This window comes from Petaurus breviceps, unplaced genomic scaffold, assembly GCF_028583685.1.
Source record: "Petaurus breviceps papuanus isolate PSGF00001 unplaced genomic scaffold, PetGlider_PUasm1.0 90743, whole genome shotgun sequence".
Taxonomy (NCBI): Eukaryota; Metazoa; Chordata; class Mammalia; order Diprotodontia; family Petauridae; genus Petaurus; species Petaurus breviceps.
In genome coordinates this window covers 5493203-5514260 of record NW_027187332.1, presented here as the reverse complement: position 1 = coordinate 5514260, position 21058 = coordinate 5493203, and the positions used below count along the sequence as shown (strand labels likewise).

At 37.6% G+C, this 21058-nt stretch overlaps 1 protein-coding gene across 1 annotated transcript; it reads left to right on the top strand.

Moving 5' to 3' along the window:
* The first annotated feature begins 207 nt into the window (after window positions 1–207).
* On the top strand, window positions 208–4967 carry LOC138145670 (N-acetyltransferase 8-like). Its single transcript, XM_069067326.1, has one exon. The coding sequence runs from the start codon at window positions 1294–1296 to the stop codon at window positions 1978–1980; it is 687 nt and encodes a 228-aa protein (XP_068923427.1). The 5' UTR covers window positions 208–1293; the 3' UTR covers window positions 1981–4967.
* The last annotated feature ends 16091 nt before the right edge of the window (window positions 4968–21058 follow it).

Genomic DNA, 21058 nt, shown 5'->3' with positions numbered 1-21058 from the left:
AAAGAAAACATCTTAAAATAACTTCAGAATAATAAATTTTCTTTTAATAAATTCAGAATAAACACGTAACAAAGTCTTAATTTAATGGACCTATGAAGAAACACATTAAATTTGGGGAAGAGGTTATGTTACCAATCTTCTTTAAATATGTGAAGGGAAGTCATATAGACAACAGAGTAAAACTAGAATCAATAAATGAATATTAAAAAGAGGTAGATTTCTGTTAAAAAATAAGAGAAGTGTAATAATCAGAAATGTCCACAAAGTGGAAGATTCTGACTTAATTGGCAGTGGGTTCCCTGTTACAGAAATCATTCCAGCAGAGGCTAGATGAGAAATTGTTGGGATTGCTTTACAAAGGTCTTCAGCACTATGTGAATGATTGGCTTAGATGACCTTTAAAGCCTCTTTCACTGAGTGATTTTGTTTGTCTGTCTCATATTTACTGCTATCAATAGCTTTCCTAACATGGTCAGAGGAAAGAATGGGCTTAAGATGGGGGAAGAACTGAGACAATACTGACAAAATCTAAAACCCAAGTGAAAAATGAAAATGAGGTGACCTAGAATGTTGTGTGTGAGGAAGGATAAAGGGAGGTAGGAAACAGAAAGGTGCGGTATGTTTCTACATATTTAAAGTGCTTTAGTTGTCTAAAAGCAGTTAAGTGGCACAGTGGTTTGAACCTTAGACTTGGAGTTAGGAAAACAGGTGTTCAAAAACCCTGCTGCAGAGGTACTTATTAATTGTCTGACTGGGTAAATAACTTTACCTCAATGTGCCTCTGTTTCACCATCTATAAAATAATAATACTACCATTCAGGATTGTTAAGGATAAATGACATAATATTTGTAAAGTGCTCTGCAAACATTAAGGGTTTTTTATATGATAGCTATTCTTATTATTTTTGAATCTCACTTCTGACATATCAACTATACAAAATTTATTTAATATATAGGAAGATTTATAAAATGTAGGGCTGGAAAGGGACCTTAGAGATTATTTAGTTCAATTCCCTTATTGTGCCCAAGATCACACAGTCAGTATTAGAAAAAAAATTCATCAGACTTTTAGAGTCTGGGTTCTTCCCACTACATTAAATGAGCATGTTACAGTAGCTGTCTGTGGATTATTAGGTCTTGGGACGAAAACCTACCAAGTCTGATGTGGGCAAGTAAGAGCAGCCACACTGGACAAGGAGGGAGTCCTGAACCAGAGTAGGCGGGGCTCTGAGACCGTGGCCCACAGTTGAGGAAGGGGACGCTGGAGCACACTTCTGACTCGGCAAGACGGCCATGGCCTGGGAGGTTGGTGAGGCCGGGGGCTTCACGCTCCGCGAATTTCAGCCTGGGGATGCGGACGCGGTGCGGGAGCTGTTCGCGGCGGCCATGAGCGAATACGGGCTGTCCCTGTGCACACACGTGCTGCAGCAGCCTTGGGTGATGCTGACCCTGACTGGCACCTTCCTGCTGCTGGGGGCCAGCGCACATTCCCTGCTGCTACCCGCGCTCGTTCTGGCACTGCTACTGGCAACCGGGCACCTGGTGCTGGGCCAAGTCTGGGCCCTCTACATCCGGCGCTGCCTCTTCCAGGACCTGAAGGATATAGGGAACGCCTACGCGCCTCAGTGCGGCGCCCGCTTCTGGGTGGCTGAGGCCGAGGGTCAGGTAGTGGGTATGGTGGGAGCGCGGCCAGAGGAGGAGGGCCACGGCGTGTTGGTGCTGAAACGCATGGTGGTGCGCCGAGACCACCGAGGCCGCGGCGTGGGCAAAGCCCTGGGACGAGCTGTGCTGGCCTTCGCCTGTGAGCAGGGCTGCCGCGCCGTGGTGCTCGTCACGCACCGGTTGCAGCGCGAAGCCCGGAGCCTCTACCTCGGCCTCGGCTTCCAGCCTGAGGCGCCCCAGCCACTTCCCACCTTCTACGGGCGCCTGGTGGACTTCACGCTCACTCGCTACCGCTACGACCTTGCTCCTGGTGACTAAGGCGCTGCCGCCTGGGGACGACCTTGAACAGGAGGACTGTGTCTCCTGGAAAAGGAGAGATAGAGAGCACAGCCGGAACCGCTTCCTCTTTTGCTCAGGGGCGGTATCACCCAGATCAAACTTTAATGTAGTTAGGATTAACTGGCTTTGGGATTTCAGGGGGCAGTGAGCATGTGTATTTGTGTGTGTGTGTTTGCATCCTGAACAAGTCATTTCAGTTCCCCGGGGGCACAATATCCTACAACTGCGTTATACTTTGTGATTTCTAAGGCTACTGAAAGCAATTAAATAACGAGTCTACGCTTTGGGGAGAAGAGATGAAGTATATTATATTTCAGGACATTTGGTGCCTCTTTTTTTTTTTTTTTGGTTAAATGTCTAAATAATTGTTTTGTGTTTGGGGCTAGGGAGACATTTGGAAAAAGGAAGGATCACCAGAAGATTAAAAAATATATACATAATGCTTTCTCCCCTGAATTTTCTGAATCATTCTAGAATTCATTTGCAATACTGCCCTTTCCCTCCTCCTCCCCCCACCCCAGCCTAGAGCTTACTCTCAATAAACTTATCATTCCTGTTAATGTGCTTAAACTTAAGATCGAGAAAAAGGAATTCCCTGAAATTATAGCAGTACTTTTCAAGAGTGCTCTGCCCTGAGTCCATCCTCCACCCTCCATCCCACAGGACTTTGACGTGAGATGGCAACACAGAATGTGATTTGAGGAGCCAAAAAGGAGTTCCAAATGAGGGCCTAGGATACCTGAAATTGTTAACTTGTTTTTATGAGCACTATTTGTAATTCCCGTTATTATAATTTCTTTTAGAATTAATAATGGCCTTAAAATTAAGGCAATATTTGGAAGGTGACGTTTATTGGTTATTCACACCTTACTATGAATTAGTTGTAAATCAAAGTTGTTTCTAAAAATATATCTTCTAATAATTGCAGGACACTATTCTATACCCCAGAGCAACAGACAAGTAATACATGGTACCTGTCTTCATACAACCAGCACATTAGTGCATAATTTGAAGGGGGAAGGGAGGACTTGATACAAAGTTGTTTGTTGTTCAATCGTTTTCTGGTCCTGTTGGTCTCTTCCTGACCCCAATTGGTGTTTCTTGGCACAGATACTTGAGTGGTTTGCCATTTCCTTCTCCAAGTAATTTTATAGATGTTTAAGTGACTTGCTCAGAGTCACACAGCTAGTAAGTGTCAGAGGTTCAATTTAAAATCATGACCCAGCTCTATCCACCATGCCACCTAGTCTCTCCTTTATAGAAAATAGAATAAAAGGAGTTAGACTATGAGTTCAAGGAGAGATAGAGCCCTGAGCTGAAAGGAGGTTGGAGGGGTATAAGGAAAGATTTCATGGAAGAGAAAAAATTGGGTTGTTTCTCGAAAGGAAAAGTACTTTTGAGCAAAGGAGAATATGGAATGAAGTTTCATTCTCTTCAATGAGGAAAAAGAGGTCATTTTGAAAGGTTAGAAGCTTCAGCCAAGGATGGGCTTTAGTGAAGTTCAAAACAGAATTTTAAATGTTTGAGAAGGTTTACCAGGAATAGAACACAAAAGGAAGTGTAAAAGGTCAAAACACAAAATTCTTTACTTTAGAAAAATTCCCCCAAATTTATAATGTCTTAACAAAGATTTAAAAAATGAATTTGTACCAAACCCACAGAAAGATTGAGGGTTTTGTGGATCTTTTTTTCTTGTTTGTTTGGTCTATTGATGCAGCATAACCACATAAAACAAAATATGGGGTCTGCTAATGAAATGAGATCTCCTTTGGCTTTGTAAATTTTTCAATTTATATATATACTTTGTGCTAGAGTGATTTGCATACAGAATGCCAGGTTTTCTGGATGTTTATGTTCAGTGTCTTAAATAATTTATTCTGTTCTAGAGATGGAAAAATCTAGATGTGTTTCTAATTGTTTCTCTTCCTACTTGCTTTGATATTGTAATAACAGTGGATGGACTCTGTAAGATTTAGGACACTTTGGTGAGCTTTTGAAGATTCTCTTTTTTGAATGATTCATGCTTGGTTTTGGCAAATGAAGAATAAGAATACTCGGTAACAGAAACAAGTTCATTTTTCTTATGGGAAGATTCTACATTGACATGTATTCTTTTATCAAGTGAAGAGAAACATTAAAATATCTGCTACTCAGAAGATATGTCTATGGAATGGGGGGAAGGAAGTACCTAAGATAATGAATATTTTACAAAAACCTCAATACTAAAAAAGATAATACAGCTATATAAAATTGGAATCCAAAACTACAATTGTTGTGACATTGGGATATGTTTATTAATATTATTTTCTGATAGTTGAATATGAAAACCTGGCTGAAAGAAGCAATTACAGACAAAATGGATTTGAAAGTCTAAATCCTAATGATCACAACTCTATTCACATTATACTAAAAATATTTGTGCACAGGCTTTTAAAATGTAAAAGAAATAAAATTGAACATAAATAAGAGTGTTACTGAACACAGAATTTCCTTCACACAATAGCAAACAAAGTAGATCCATGTTCAAATATTCAGATGAAGATCAAAATACTTTTGTCTAAATAGATGGGGGACGAGTCTGTGGTTGTCACTGCCATAATTAGCCATTGTGGGTCTTCATGACTAATATGACTAGTAATACATTTGAGTTATAATGCCTGCCCAGTTGACTGTTTTTGGCAATAATATGTGTATAAGTGGTTTTATGTATATTTATGGTTTTTTTTTGCCAGGAATTTTTTTTTTAATTTTTTTTCTTTTAATAGCACTGTTTAAAACTAGTAATCAAATTCAGTTTGCTATTGTTTTACTTTTGTTCCAAAGTCAGAAAGCTTTATTTTTTTTTTAAAGCTGTTGATATAGGGTGGAGTTGGGAACCCCCATTGCTCACAGGTGTGACCATAATCAGATTGCAATATAATTGGGAAATACTTAACAAAATAAATAAAAATACAGCAATACATAAATTTGTATTATATTTTATTTATTTTATATATAATATAATTAATTATATTAATATGTTCATTTCTAAGTCTATATGTGAACAGCAGACATGGCCCATTTCTATTTGAGTTTGACACCACAGAAGAAGAGCTTGAGTCACAGGCCCAATGCCTACTTCTGGTGTGAGTAGGAGCAAACTAAATCTTCATTTTCATCTAAAGCTTCACTTTCTTCCTCTGTAAATGAGGATGACAATGCTTGAGCTAAAAATTTCATAGGTTATTTATGAGGACACTATATTGTGAAATTTAAATCCCTATGTATATGTGAGCTAATATTACCACTTTGAAAAAATTGTAGGGCTATATAGGGAAAAAAGTCATTCACTTAATGTTAATAAATCATTGAAATTATGTGATAAAATAACCGGATTGCTGGTAGTAGAAAAATAGGTCTTATATTGCAATAGACCAAAAATCTTGAGGACATCTATTGAGGGGAATCATGTCACTGCCTAAGACTGTGTAGGAATAATATTTTAGTATTTAGGTATTCTTTTAGTACCAGGAAAAATCCTTTTGTACTCTTAGCTGTCTAACCCACATTCAGACTGCTATTTTCAGTTCTGGGTATGACACTTTAGGAAAGACATGAAAAATGGAGATTATTTCAGAAAAGAATGAGTAGGATAGTGAAGAGTCTTGAGATTATACCATTTTGGGATCAATTGAAGGAAATTAAGATGTTTAGCTTTGGGCAGAGAAGATTTACAAAGCAATGAGTTACAGGCTCTGGAAACCCCCTTAAGCTCTCCTTGAATCTTAGTCTGTGGGAAACACCATTGAACTAAGATTAAATCAACCCATTAGATGAGGCATTTGCATGAGGCCTATGGCCCAGACCTCTGTTACTAACCTAGCCCTCCATTATCCATCTACTACCCACCCTTGAACCTATCAAAACATCAATCCACTCTTGAACTGGCCTAGGCCACCATTACCTGTAGTCTCCAGGTAGCCTCCAGCAACTTCCCACCCTTAATCACTCGTTGACCTCATTTGACTTCTCCTGAAGACCCTCTCCAAACTCCTCCTCTAGACCACCCCTAGATTCTTCCCAAAACTTCTGTATATAAGACCCCATCTCCCACTATGTAGTGTGAGAGTGCCATATAATGACCTAGCACAGATTTACTAATACAAGCAAACTTTTAATAAACTTTATTTTTCTTTGGCTGAGAAGACTTGAGTCAAATTTATTCAGCAGGATGTGGCATGTTGGTATTTTGGGGTCTCCAGAGCAACCCTAACCCTCTTTATGGGTAACCTCTTCAGAAGGGACATGGTAACTTACTGTTACAAGTCCAATGGAAGTGGGAGTAGATTGTGATTCTGTGATTTGTTCTGCTTCGTCTTACAACTAAAAAAATCAGTAGAAATTGAAAATGTGTCTACATACACATTGAAAAGTATCTACAGACTACTAAGACTTTAAATTTCAAAGAAGATAAATATTTTCATTTGAAGAAGTTTTCTCATTGGAAATTCTCCATGCCAGTGAAATCAAAGTTTCAATAATAATAAACATGTGACTTACTACATATAAAATAACTATAGAATATAGAGTCTAACAAATGAATCACCCCTCTATTTACTACCATGAAAAAATCAATTTCAAAATTACATTTTGACCTAGGAACTGGAAGAAAAGTCCCTGAGCATAAGCTAAGTCCTTTCATTAATACATTAGAACAACCTGAGGCTATAAGATTAGCTATCTGCAAAGGGATAAAAAAAAAAAAAAGAATTGTATGAGGTATGGGGCAGGAAAAAGTAGCAGTAGGAAGAAGATGAAAAAATAGCATCAACAAAAAGGGATAGAAGGAAATTTCCCTTACTGAAGCAATGGCTGAAGCAAGGAAAGACTTGGTTGTGTGCCTTGATGGAAGTTATGTGCTTTGAGCAGTTAGAAAACAGGAAGGGGATGGGGAGTGAGAAAGAGGAACAGGAGAGGCTAGTAATTGATTGATCGATAAGAATTGATATTTTGCTGAGTGCTATGGATACAAAGAAAGGCAAAAGACAGGCCCTGTTCTCAGGGAACTCGGTCTAAGAGTCAATAAAAGTATAGGGAGGTGACCTCTTGTCTCCAGTTCTCAAATCCTCTTCTGGGTCTTCTGTTATTATAAGGAGCAGGGTGTCCTGGGAAGAATTCTGAAATTGGAACTAGAAAACCTACTCAAATCTTGACTAGTATTTATTAGATGAATGATCAGTCCCAAATTCTTTGAACCTAAGTGTCTATTTGCAAAATGAGGATAATGATACTTATACCTATTTCATAAGATCAATAGGATGATCATTTGAGATGATGTTTATAAAATACCTTGTTACTGTAGAGTACTAGAGTTAGCAAAGATAAGAAAGGATTGAACTCCTTAGTTTTTCATTCTAGCTTCCTGGTCTCCCAATATATTACAAAGTGAAATGTTATTGGTTATGGAAATATTACAATGTGCTCCTCCTTAGTGGATTCAGAAACACTTGTGACCAATGTATTATTTTGTAATACTATTTGGTTATGATGAGGCTAAGGAAATGTAAAATGTTGAGGTATAGAGTTAGGGGTGATCAAGGCCCCAAAATACCAACACACCATGTCCTGCTGAATTCGACTCAAGTCTTTTCTCAGCCAAAGAAAAGCAAAGTTTATTAAAGTTTTGCCTTAAGGGGTAGATTCTAAAGGAGCCTAAGTATCTATGACACTTGTACTGGACAAGCCAGCCAGAGTCATCTGACAAAGAGGAGTCTGCACTAGATAATTCTCAGACACTCTCACTGAGGCAAGATGGATCTTATATACAGAAAGGCTGTGGGAGAAATCTAGGGGTTTTCTAGAGGAGGGGTTTGGGGGGCAGGGGGTCTTCAGGAGGAGTCAAATGAGGTCAGACTCCCAAGAGGACAGATTAAGGGTGGGAGGTAGCTGGTTTGCTACCTGGAGATAAGACAATGGAGGGTTTGGGAGGGTCAAGGGTGGAAGCTATCTGGACAAAGGAGGGCTAGGCTAGTAACAGAGGTTTGGACCTAGCCACAATGAAAGGCTTATGGCCTCAGGCAAATGCCTTATCAAATGGGAAGATTCAATCAGAGTTCTAAGGGGTTTCCAGAGCCTGTACTTCATCAGTTCCACTGTCCAGTAACACACTCATACTTCAACAAGTTGACTACAAAAGTAAGTTTGTTGTAACATCTTATAAAAATAGGCTGTTTATCCAGGAAACATTCCCCACCTCTTTTTGGTCATTGCACAACAGTTTTCCGAAGTGTTCAGTTGCATTGCATTACCAATTAAAGTACCTAGTTATTTCCATACTTAAAAAAAATAATAGTGAGGATGAGCCCATGATATATTTTTGAAAAAGTTTGTTTGGACTTCAGAATTGGGTTATTTAGGCCCCTATGTCTTTTTCCTTGTTTAGAGAGTTACAGTAATCTGAGGCAAAACCTCTTGATTCATGTGAGCTCATCTTATTTGATAGAGTACATGTTCTCCTGTGAATTGCTCTCCATTAGGAGTAAAATGTTTGCCAGATGGCCAAACTCCCCCCCCTCTCCCCGTTGTCACCTTTGTACCACTGTATATTCTCTGATTAAATTAAGGCATTTAGAAGTCTCCCATCCATCTGAAAAAGTTCCTTTTGTTTAGTCCTTTGCACATTTTAGAGACCCTAAATGTTTCTTGAATTTCTCAGACATGCATAATATGTAAATAGAGATAGAGAATTGTCCTGCATTCTATGTCTTTTATTTTGTTGCTAGGTGGAAGTAGAATAAAGGTCACAAGCCTTTCTAAATTTTCTCCCTTAGGCCTAGCTCCTGTAATTTTAAAGAAACTCTGGGGGCATTAGTCTAGCCCAACCTAAATGGAGCCCTGGGGTTATTTCCTCAGGGCCTGCAGTATGATCATAATTAAGATTCTTTTATCTTGAGAGGTAGCATGGTATGGTGCTTAAAAAGGTCTAGAAACCCTAAAAGATGCCCTATACTGAGTTTTACTATCACATTAAATCACATTTGCTTATGATGGTTATACAGATAAATAGGTTCAAGTCCCACCTTTGACACACTCTAGAACAACAAATATCTATTTAGAAACCAGGAAGACCTGGTCCAAGTTCTGTTTTTGAAATATATTCTATTGGGAAAGAAATTTAACATATCAGTTCTTTAGATACCTTTCTAAGACTCTAAATTGCAACAAAAGTACTTATCTCCATAGGAATGTGAGTTTCTTTTGTACCAATGAAATCACAGATCCAACTTTTCACCTTTTTGTTACTCAGCTAAGGCTTAGACTGAGAGGATCCTAAAAATATATGTGGTCACCTCATAGAATAGACTTAAATGCCTGAGGGTTTTTCTCTGTAGCTGGTTAGAGTTCCCTTGTTAAAAGCAACTCAACGTGATGGGTAAAGTGATAAGTTTTCTGAGATTCTTTCAGTTGCTACAGTAGTTCAACAAAAAAGCTAAAGATGACCAGATGATAGCAAAGAACAACTTAATGAAGGTGCCTGGCAGAGAGTATTTCAGTGGAGATTTTCAGTAGGAATGAAAATGCCTAAGAACAATGACATTAGTAAAAGACATGAGCAACTAAATTTACATCTTGGGAGTTGCAAGTTGTTCCACTTTACATATTCCCTAGATACATGTGTTTTCTTTTGCTTTTCATTTCATATGTTCCCTCATCACCATGTTCCCTAAGTGTGTGTCCCTTTCTAATGATTGAGTTGTAAACTGTGAATATGTATGCATTTTCTTTTTATATATTTTGCTTTCAAAGAATGTAAAGTAAACATATTGTGATCTTTAATGACCTATGGTCGCCTAAATCCTTACCCACAAATTGCCTTTTACACATGCCCCTGCTCTTTGTTAGTCTCCTTTGATGATTCTTCATCTATGTTATGCCCACTCACCATGGATCTCTTCTGAGTTCTCTTCTCCTTTCTCTTTGTACTTTTCACTTGGTGATCTTTGCTCACTACCATTTCTTCCCTAGCTGGTTTTTTTCCCCCTCTTAGAATGTCCTCTTTCTATTCTGTATATATAGGCTGAGTTATCTACATGCTGTCTTCTCCATTAGAATATGTATTCCTTGGAGAAAGGATGATTTTGTCATTCTTTTTTTAATTTTGAATACTTAGCACAGTACATAGTACATAATTAACATTTATTGTTTGTAATTCTGAGAATTTAATTGATTCATTTATATAGCTAATAAGTATCAGAAGTAAGATTTGATCTCAAGTCTCAAAGTCCAAAATACATTCCACTCCCCTGTCTTTCAAACATTGCAGTAGTAAGAGACAATAACCTTCTTTCCCTCATCTCGATAAAGTAACATTAAATCTTGGCTTCTCAGAGACTTTCCTTACTACTGAAAAAATGAGGTGATTAAGGACAGGTGGAAGGGAGCATGATAATGACAACTAAGGACTGAAGAACAGAGACATTGAAAGTAGAGAGAGAATAGTACAGCTAGGAACACATCACACTTGCTGGGGCATTAGGGATTTTGGTGCCCTGGGGCACCAGAATTTAGAGCCCCCTAACAACACTTACACTTACCGCTGAGCAAGAATTCAGTGAGCAAGAATATCAAATACATGGAAATTACCAGATGATGTACTTTCTTCTCTCCTTGCTTCTCTTTTTCATCTCAACTGAGGTCTGTCCCGGCTGCATCCCACTAGCCTTGCACATGCCCTCTTCCCATGAACAGCATCATTTTGTTCCCAGTATTGATTGGGGTTCTGATATTTTTCCCTCAATGTATCTTATTTTCCAACTCTCCTTCAACTGTAATTAGTAGGAAACTATCTTCCTACTAATTAGCTCAGCTTCTAAAATTGCTTGTTATGAATCAGAGAAACAATATCAACTCTTGTCCTATTGGGAGAAAGTTTCCAAGTTTTGTGCAATTAGTTCATAAACAAACCTAGAAAGAAAAAAATAAAAACAAAAAAAAAATGTAGGTGAAACAGCCTCAGCCTATGTTGGGTTGCACTATTAACCTTAAAATTTAGTATGGCTATGTATTTAAGTAAGTTCAAGTCCCAGATCTTCATCTGTCTATGTATGTATGTATGTATGTATGTATGTATGTATGTATCTATCTATCTATCTATCATTACTAACTGCATAGTGGACAGAGAACTGAAACCAGAGAGTTAGGAAGATCTGGGTTCAAGTATAGCCTCTGACACATCATGACTCAGGAATCCAGCAAGCTACTTAACCACTCATTGATTCGTTGGTATGGGTTTTCTCACCAGAAGTTTCCCGTACCATTGAAGTCACAGGTCCAGATTCCCTCCTCCCTTCTACCCCAAAAATTGTTGAGTGTGTTGTACAGAATTCTAAAATAAGTAAATACACATACACTATCTCTTTTAGTGACTTATGATCTTTGATATTATCTTAAAAATTTCTTATATTTTGCTAATTTTTACACATCAATCAAATGGAAGAATTGAGATGTTTGTAGATTTTAGTCCCAACTTGCATTTCATAGTATATATATTTTGTATTAAGAAGTGAATGAAAACTGTTTAAGGGGAGAAAAATAATATAAAGTATGAGGCTCAGTTCTCTGAATAATTTTTCCCTTTGAGTACTAATACCAGTAGGAGGGAACATAAAGCCTCTGTTGATCGATTTCATTGACTCATACTAGTTTCTGGGCAATGTTTATGAGCTGCTGTTTGAAGTACAGAGTGTATATTGAAGCTATTGAGGTTAATAGTATGTCAGAAGATTGATTCAGAGTCAACTAAGTGAAAAGCATGTTTATTTTTTCTTTACATTTATCTCTGAAAATTAACATTTTCAGTGAGGAAATATTTCCAAATTAAACTCATTGCACCCTTAAGCTACTTTGTACAGTAACATCAATGTTTTTATTTAGTGGGATGTAACTTATCAAATATGTGGAGAACAGTAGAAATAATGAAGGATTCAAAAAGGTCCTTTGAGGAGTAAATTTGTATATCATAAAAGCCTTGGCCTTTACTTATAGGAAAATGTAATACTCGTTTGTTCACTTAAAATATAACTTTAAAGTCTTCTCATGGAGATTTTCTCCAGTTTCTGTGACATCTTGTTTGTACATAGTTGTTTTCATATTGTCTCCCCTGTTAGAATGTGAATTTTTTGAGTGTAAGAACTGTTTTTTTTTAAACTTTCCTTTATATCCTCAGTATTTAGAATAGTGCCTAGTACATAGCAAGTGATTAATAAATACTTATTAACTTGATTTAGATAATATCTATTCTTACTTGAAAGAAAATTCTAAGAAATGTGGTTATCTTGTTTTCTAGTTCACTGAAAATTTGAAACAACAAATTCAAGAGATAAGACCTGGGTCTATGGTACTTCTGGGGTCAGGCATTCTTAACAGCAACAGAAATGTCAGCTGACTCCCTCACAGGTTAGGGGACAAAAAGAGAACCTATAAAAATTAGACAAGGTTTAGTAAACATTTGTTAAATACTTTCTTTGAAGAAGGCAATGCATTAACCACTGGAGATACAAAGACACAAATGGAATGACACTTGCCTTCAGTAAGTATGCATTCTATTAAAGGGAAGAAATGGAACATGTATACAGGAAAATAAATACATGGGAATTTGCCTAGGGAGAAAGCACTGACAACCAAAGCATTTAGGAAAAAAAAAATATCTAGGCAGGAGGAAACATGTAAGATTTACTTTGAAAGAAAGTAGGACTTCTGAGAGATAAGGTGAAGAATTAATGCATTTTGCAGATATGAATAGCCTCTTCAAAGGTGTGACAGATGCAGAAGATAGAATCTCAAGTTGAGGGAAGAGCTATTCAGCCAGTTTGGGTGTAATGTAGAAAGCTTCAGAGGTAGTCTGGAGACAGGTTATGAACAATGTTAGATAGTAAATCTATGAGTGTGTATTTTATCCTAGAGGCAATAGGGCCAGATCTGTGCTTTAGGAAAATTATTTTGACAGTTGTATGGTGGATCATTTGGAGGGTAGGAGACTCTAGAAGCAGAAGGACAATTATAATGTTATTATATAAGTCTGAGTGAAAGGTGATGAAGAAGAAAAAATGTATATCAGAGTAATTTAATGTAGAGGAAAATACAATTCAATGATTACTGAAATCATTGTTTCATAGCTTAGCATAATGATGATGCTGAATCATAAAGAAAATTTTAACTTCTATTCAGCATATTCTGTGGAATAAGACAGGGCAGTTTGTAAATATGATTAGAAATGTATCTATCAATAATATTTAAAACAGAATTGCATTTAAATGGTAAACTTATTTATCCTCAAGATTTGCTCCCATGAAATACTTTATTCCCTTATGAAACCAAACAAACCAATGACACCATTTTATACTTTTTTCATTGCAATTTAAAGAGTTTAGGTCAGGATGGAAAAAATCCAGAAATACTTCTATGCTTCACACTGTTGCTATTCACTGAAAAAGTACGCTATTTTAGTACAAAGATAACAATGCCCCAGTGTTGTTAAAAGTTAGCATCATCTTATTGCTGTTGTGGCTTTTTTTTTTCTTTTTACAAGTTATGAATCTAAAATTCTAACCACTTGTTAGCATTAAAAAATTTAACATTTGGGTATTTTCCTTTGGGGTAAGAACTGCTATAAGAAATTCAGTTTGGAATAAATTTCAACTTAAGCAACTAAATCTCTGAGGTAAAAATTTGGAATAAAATGCTCAATATATGAATTCTAAACTCAGAAATCACCTTGATTGAAAGAAGATTTAAGGTGTAAAGAGTTGTCTTTAGTCTTTGCTAGCATCGGGAAATGAAATGTTACTTAATCAATCAGACTTGATGAAATTATAGGGCAGCTAACCAATAGATGGCTGAAAGATCCTTCATATTAGTCATAGTCCTTGTAATGCAAGCTTGTAAGCTCTAGAAAGCAGGGACAGACAGTAAAGATCAAGATCACTGACCAAGGGCTTCTTGACAGTTAATAAGAGAGCTAACTAGCTCTTGTAGAAGAAATTAGTTTTTGAGAAGGAATAGTCGTTTGCTTTTTCCCTTGCTTTGTTTCCGGATTCCAGGGATGGGTGAGAATGGAGGGAAATGAGGGAAATATATCTTTTCTCTCACCTAATGGCAAATGTATCTTATAGTAGAGTAACTAGCCCCAGCAAAAGATATCCCAGCCACAGAGTGGCTTCTACAGGATCAAGTTGAGCTACAGATAGGAACAAACCTAAGGAGCTTAGCTGAATCACTTGACCAGTGGAGATATGCTGTATAAGGTCCCTTGGTCCTATTGACCCATCTGAAAAAATTCCTTTCTATCATAAGCTTTTGGGTTTATAACACTGGTTCTTCATAAACCCAAGGTCAGAGATGATTAAAAATAAGACTTTAAAAAGTTAGATTTTAATATTGACCTCTGACTCTTTAAGCTTCATGTGATATTGACTTTGGAATCACAGAAAATAGATAAAACTGTATAGTCCATAGGAGGGAGTGAAATCCTTTTCTGTATATAAGGAAAGATCAAACATCTGTCTGTCTGTTCCTCTCTCTTTCTCTCTCTCATATCCATATCCATATGTTTTAATTGTTCATCCTTAAACCAATAGATAAGGCAGTGGACATGAAATCAGAGCCAGATGTAGTTTTGGAAGAATGCACCCTAAAATGGAAGTATTCAGGGGTCTTTTTATCAGCAGTCAAGTCTCCAACAATTTAAGGCCAAAGATAAAGAAAATGATTGCTCACTAAAATTATATTACAACATATTTGGGTTTAGATATGTAAATATTTATTAGGATATGTTTCAGTCCTCTGATGTGGTCAATGAATTACCACAAATGACAGCCATTTACAGAGTATTTATTTCTAAGTGGCATGGGAAATCAGTCAGATGTATCCCTCAAACCACGTTTCAATCACCAGGTAATATCTTTCCCTTTGCCTGATCATCACAAATATATTTTACATGTTAAATTATAGGGAAAAAAAAGTCAAAGTATGCAATTGACATGGAAAAGATTTATTAATTCACCTTTCCTACTACCTAAATTGTAATCGAGATCCAGAGCCCATATGAGAGTAGGACAACAAAACTTTCGCAGAAGCATGAAATGAATTCTCTTAGCCCTCATTTTTACAATTTTGGGGCACCACTTCTATCCTTTATTATTTTGGTTCAATTCTTTTGAAATCTGTGCCAGCACCAGTAGAGGCCCTATGGGCTAATGATCCATTAAAACATAATCAAATTGCTTTAGAGTTCACTCAGAATGTTTGGTCTTTCATATGCTTAGAACTTGAGTCTGAAAAAACTATTCTTATATCTTCAAGTTAATACAGTATTTTCTAAGATGATTATCAGTTTTACATATGCGTATACACACAATATACGTATGTGTTTGACTATAGTGATAGATAGATATGTTGTTGTTTAGTCATTTTTTTGTCATGTCTGACTCTTAATGACCCATTTGGGTTCTTGGTGGCAGAGATATCTGAGTGATTTGCCATTTCCTTCTCTAGCTCATTTTACAAATGAGCTCATTTTATGGATCTGTATATATATACATATCTAGATACACATAGCACATACATATCTAGATCTCTTTCTATCAAGGGTAGCTAAGTGGCACAGTGGATGGTATGTTGGCCCTGGATTCAGGAAGAACTGAGTTCAAAAGCAACCTCAGACTCTTACTAGCTATGTGACCCTAGGCAAGCCACTTAATACTTTTTGCCTCAGTTTCCTCATCAAAAGTATCACTAGAGAGATGGCTAGGTGGCACAGTGAATAGAGCACTGGCCCTGGAATCAGGAGGATCTGAGTTCAAATCCGACCTAAGACACTTGACATACTTATTAGCCATGTGTCTTCAGGTAAGTCACTTAAACCCAACTGCCTTCCAAAAAGAAAAAAAAAAAGTATCACCAGAAACTTGAAGACCAATCTGATTTCATTTTCTTCTGTACCATCCATCCCTTACTTCATCAAATTCATTATATTCTTATCCTGTGGGAATATGGCAAATTTTCTGTACTGGACATGACTCAGGCCAGTCCACCAATAGATAAGGTTTGATATTGGAAGAAAATGAGACACTTGTTATAAGAACAGTGCTGTTCAATCAAAGGCCCCTTGGAATAATTGGGATGAATATTCAAATAAGACAATGAAAATACTAAAGAAAGATCATGAAAGGAGAGAATGTTGTTTGACATTACTGAAGAGAAGTACAATAAAAGCTTGACACTAGCAATGAGTGCATGTCAATAGCACAACATGGATATAGAGCAGAATTCATTGGACATTGGACAAATGATCTCACATAACAACTAGAAAGCACAAAACAAAAAGTGGCTTGCTTATCAAAGCATAAAATTCAAAGATGAGAGAGGAGAAAGATAGGATCTAGCTACTGTCAATGAGCTCAAGTCAGTAGGCCTTAAGATACATCTTACTAAAAGAACTGGCAGATGTGATTGCTCTGTTATTGGCTGTAATCTTAGATAATGGGAAAGGTATCCCAGGATTAAAGAAGGACAAATATTTTGATGCCCAATGTATTTTTTTTAAAGGAAGTGGGTGAAATCTGAATACTTTAAGTTAAAACTTTTCATTTCTATTCTTAGAACAATTTACCCAAATATTATTAAAGTAATTGTCAGTTCTTTAAAAAAGAAAAGATTAGCAGTATAGAATGCCATGGTTTCAACAAGAGTAATTCAGGACAGAATGGTTTTGTTTCTGTTATTGACAGAATGTTCTAGTCAGGGCCTGACTAGGTATCCTATTCATATCATGGAAAATAAAAATGACAATTTTGATTAAGTAAAATTAATTGTTATTGCCCAAACAAATCCAGTGCAGATGGGAAGAGGACAGAATATGGAACTTTGTAGAAAGTTTCTCTGATCCAAGTCTCATTTCTTGGATATTGAGAGAATTAATATACTATTATATTAATAACTAATTATTATTTTTGATCCACTTTTTCTTCTATTTTCTATAAAGGCCCAATTCCTGTTAAGATCATTTGCTCACGGACATGGCTAATTGAAGAGATTGCTCCTAGCCCTCTAGGAGAATTCCCCTTAATTTTGGGTAGGACCCCATCCAACCAGGAGACCCATTTTCTTTTTAAAGTATAAATAAAGTCAAATCTGATCAAACCTTTTCCCTGAGGGAAGGAACCTCTTTCCTTGGTTTTATCCATTAGAGTTTAGGGTGACCCAGCTTATGAAGGAGAAAACTATAGAGAGAGGTCTAGATGGAGATGATTTCCCCTTGTCCAGATTGCTGGAGACTACTAAATCTCAGGATTAAACCATGTTCTTAGCAGGAAGAGTTGAAGACTTCTAGCCTACCTCAATATTAACTGCCCACCAATCAAGACTTATTTTCACTTGTTAGAGATATTCTCTTTCAGAAGGTATTTAAGATGTTTCAGGATCTCACTTATGGTCTTTGTTTCCAGGGAAAATCACTGACTATCAGTCTGACCATCAGTTTATTGATTGCCAGCTAGCCTAATTAATAAAGTGATTATTAAGTACCCAGAAATTTCAAGTCTTGGGATTTTCATTGAATCAATATATATATTCAAATGCATGAGCATAAGAATTTCTCAATTGGTAAATGAAATTCACATCTGTTCCTGGCCCCAAATAGTTACAAGAACTGACCTCTTCCCTCTGCCCAGTTTTCTAACTTTGATTGATGCCACTTACCTGGGGCAAAACAAGTGTCTCCACAAAAGTCTGAGCTCTCCTGAACTTTTCTTACAGTTTTGCTGTAGACCTGAGAAGTATTGTTGCTGTGTCTTCTGGGGTTTGACTTCACCTGTTTTCCATTGTCTATAGTTCAAGGGGATGAGAGTGGAAACTTTAAATTAATGCAGGACTTCTCCTGCTTTTCCTTAGCCAATTAAATGGGCTACAACTGGCATAGTTATTCATAATCCCAATTCCAGAAATTGCTCTTGGTTTCTGTAGAAAACTAAACATTGTTCTTCTAAGTGCTTCTGATGAGGGAAAGCTCCCTCTAGGTTCAGCAGGAACTCTGATCTTATCTAAGACCAGAAAACCTGCAATAGCATCTGGAAAGAATTCAAGGTCTCAGGCTTAATTGGAGTGAGAGTTGTAGAAGTTTATTGTTATGCTTCTATAAGAAGCCAGCAAGAGTCCTTTAGGGGTCCTGCAAGTGAGAGGGGTACAGGCTTTTACTTTTAAAGGGTAGGGTTACCATTGTCAGGGCTAATTGGATGGAGGGAAAGGACCTCAGTGCATAGATAAAGGTTAGAGCTGACAGAGAGGAACTTGTGACTTTAGTGCATAGATAGTTTAGATGAGATTTGGGCCAGACCAGAGGAGACATGAAGAGATTAAGTAAGAACAAAGGAGTCACACTAGTCTGTTGCCTAGGCAGAGTGTGGATAGGGGGAAGGGGCAGAGTTTGACAATACAAATTGCAGTTACAATTGTACAAACTGGTTTAACAAATTGGTTTAGACCCCAGGTATCCCATCTCTTCCACCAGTGACTTGCACCAGAAAATCAACACAAAATCCATCTGGAAAAATTACAATTATTCTTTCAAATTCCAAATTAAACCAAACAAAACTCAAACATTTTTTTTCTCAGTATGATTGTTAGATAATAATTTGGCTTGTATACTTTCATTGTTGGTTACCCTCACACTACCCCTCAACTCCTTACCTATGTCCAAATACAATATATAGTGAAGGACCTGCTGGTTCAGCTGAAGCATTATTTAAAATAAAAAGTCATTAAAAACTGAACAGTTTGCATTAGTATAACTTCCTTAGAGTTGGTAAGACCCTTCTTGCAGGAGATCTCACCCACAGAAATTAGCTGGTGATGATCATTAGGAATTAAAAGACATCCCAGTCCCAGAATGGGCTGAGCACAACTAGTTCTGAATTTGTCCATTGATAAGGAGTGGAAAATCTCATTTTCCAAAACCAAAAATATAATCCCTTTAAACTAATTTGATGGTAAACTGGTTTCTGAAGTGAATCTTCTAGGAGAAGTTGCAGGAATCTAACATTAACAAACACAACTTACTATTGCTATAATTACCTTTAAGGTGCAGTTCTTAAGGGCATGGCCCATACTCAGCTAGGTATCTCCTCTCAGAATGGCCACAGGGTGTTTACTCTCTAAACTCTCAGTTGTGGGAGACAAACATGAAGACCAATACAGTTTCATTTTGTTTGTACCACCCATCCCTTATTTCATCTAGCTCATCATAGTCTAATCCTGTAAGGATGTGGAAAATTTTCTGTACTGGACATGACTCAAGCTAAAACATTAGTAATTTAGATTTGATGTTTGAACAAAATAAAATGCTTGGTGTGACAGCAGTGGTGTCCAATCAAAGATCCCTTGGAGCAATAGGAATGGTAAGTGAATATAAGTGGATATTCAAACAAGATTTAAGGAAAGAAATAAAGAAAGAACATTTCTGGAAAAGTGAAAGTATGAGAAGATAGAGGGTTTTCAAGAGTGTAGAACAGATTCTGTTTTGGGGTCAAAATTTGCTAGAGGATCAAGTCCAGAAGTCAAGAAAGGAGGAACAAGAATAGTTCCAAAGCCAGAAAGCCCGCATGAAGTATGTCAGAGTGTGACAAATAACTCCTTCAGGTTTGGGAGGTGCAAAGTTAAAAGCCAAGATTATTAGGCAACTGCAGTGGTGGGTGTCTCATAAAATAGATACACTTATAGAAGCAAAAGAAAGCCTTGCCTACCTATGCCCCACCACAAAGTCCCTCCCCTGCTTCCCATTGGCTAGGTACTTTGAGCGGTAAAACTTTCTGGCACACTGTAATGGGAATGCAAATTTGGAAGATCTTCCCTGCCCCTAGGCTAAAGTTCACCTGGAGCCTGGGGTGGGAGGCTTGTTTTTCAGTTGATACTTTTTGATTGGCCAGTGGGTCCAAAAGGTTGTTACATTCTCTGAGCCAGGAGAAGGCTATATAAGCCCTGATGTGTAGCTTTGTTTTGGGACTCACTTTGAGAAGTGTTCTGTGATTTGATCTGAATTCTGGGAAGCCGTTGTTGAGAGTCCCCCGGCTTTGAAAAACCCAGAATGTGGAAACCCAGATGTTGACTGGGTATGGATGTAATGGTTGGACAGTTTGGAAATCTGTCTACTTGATGTTTCTGTCTTGATAATTATGCCTGTGTACTTTGAGGTTCAGGGTGCTGACCTTTTCTCCTGAACAAGGTAAACGATATATGTCTGACTGATTAAAGTAAGCTTGTTAACCCATTTTGAGTTGCTTTCCTTTAACAAAGCAGATCCAAGAACCTGTGGTAGCTGCAAACCCTGAGGACGCTTGGGGTGCTTGCTGCTACACACACATAGTACATACATTTTTTTTTTTTTAATGAGCAATCCGGGTTAAGTAACTTGCTCAATGTTACAGGGCCAGTTATTTCTGGGTGTGGTGCTAAGTGTCGGAGCCAGGATTCGATCCCCAGGTCATCCCGACACTGGAGCCGGTGCTCATACTCACTGAGCCACCTGGCCACCCTCACCTAGTACATATTTTCCCTTGATATGTACCTCCCACCACATACATCACATAACCATTAAAATGAACCTTTAGCCCTTCCACAGGAGAAGTTAATATTCATGAGCTTTTTGGGTTTGAATGATAAGGTACAGGCTATGGGAAGCCCCAATTGAATCTTCCCCTTTGATGAGGCATTTAGCTGAGGCCATAAGCCTTTCATTGTGGCTTGGCCCAAACCTCTGTTACTAGCCTAGCCTAGCCCTCCTTTGTCCAGCTAGCTTCCACTGTAGATCTTCCCAAACCCTGCATTGTCTCATCTCCAGGTAGCCTTCAGATATCTCCTACCCTTAATCTCTCCTCACTGGGAGTCTCACCTCATTTCAATCCTCCTGAAGACCCTCCCCAAACTCCTCCCCTAGACTACCCTGAGATTCCTCCCACAACCCAGCAAGAATTAACTTTTACCCTACTTACCTGACTTCTAGCCTCAAAACAGGACAAAACCAGTTGAA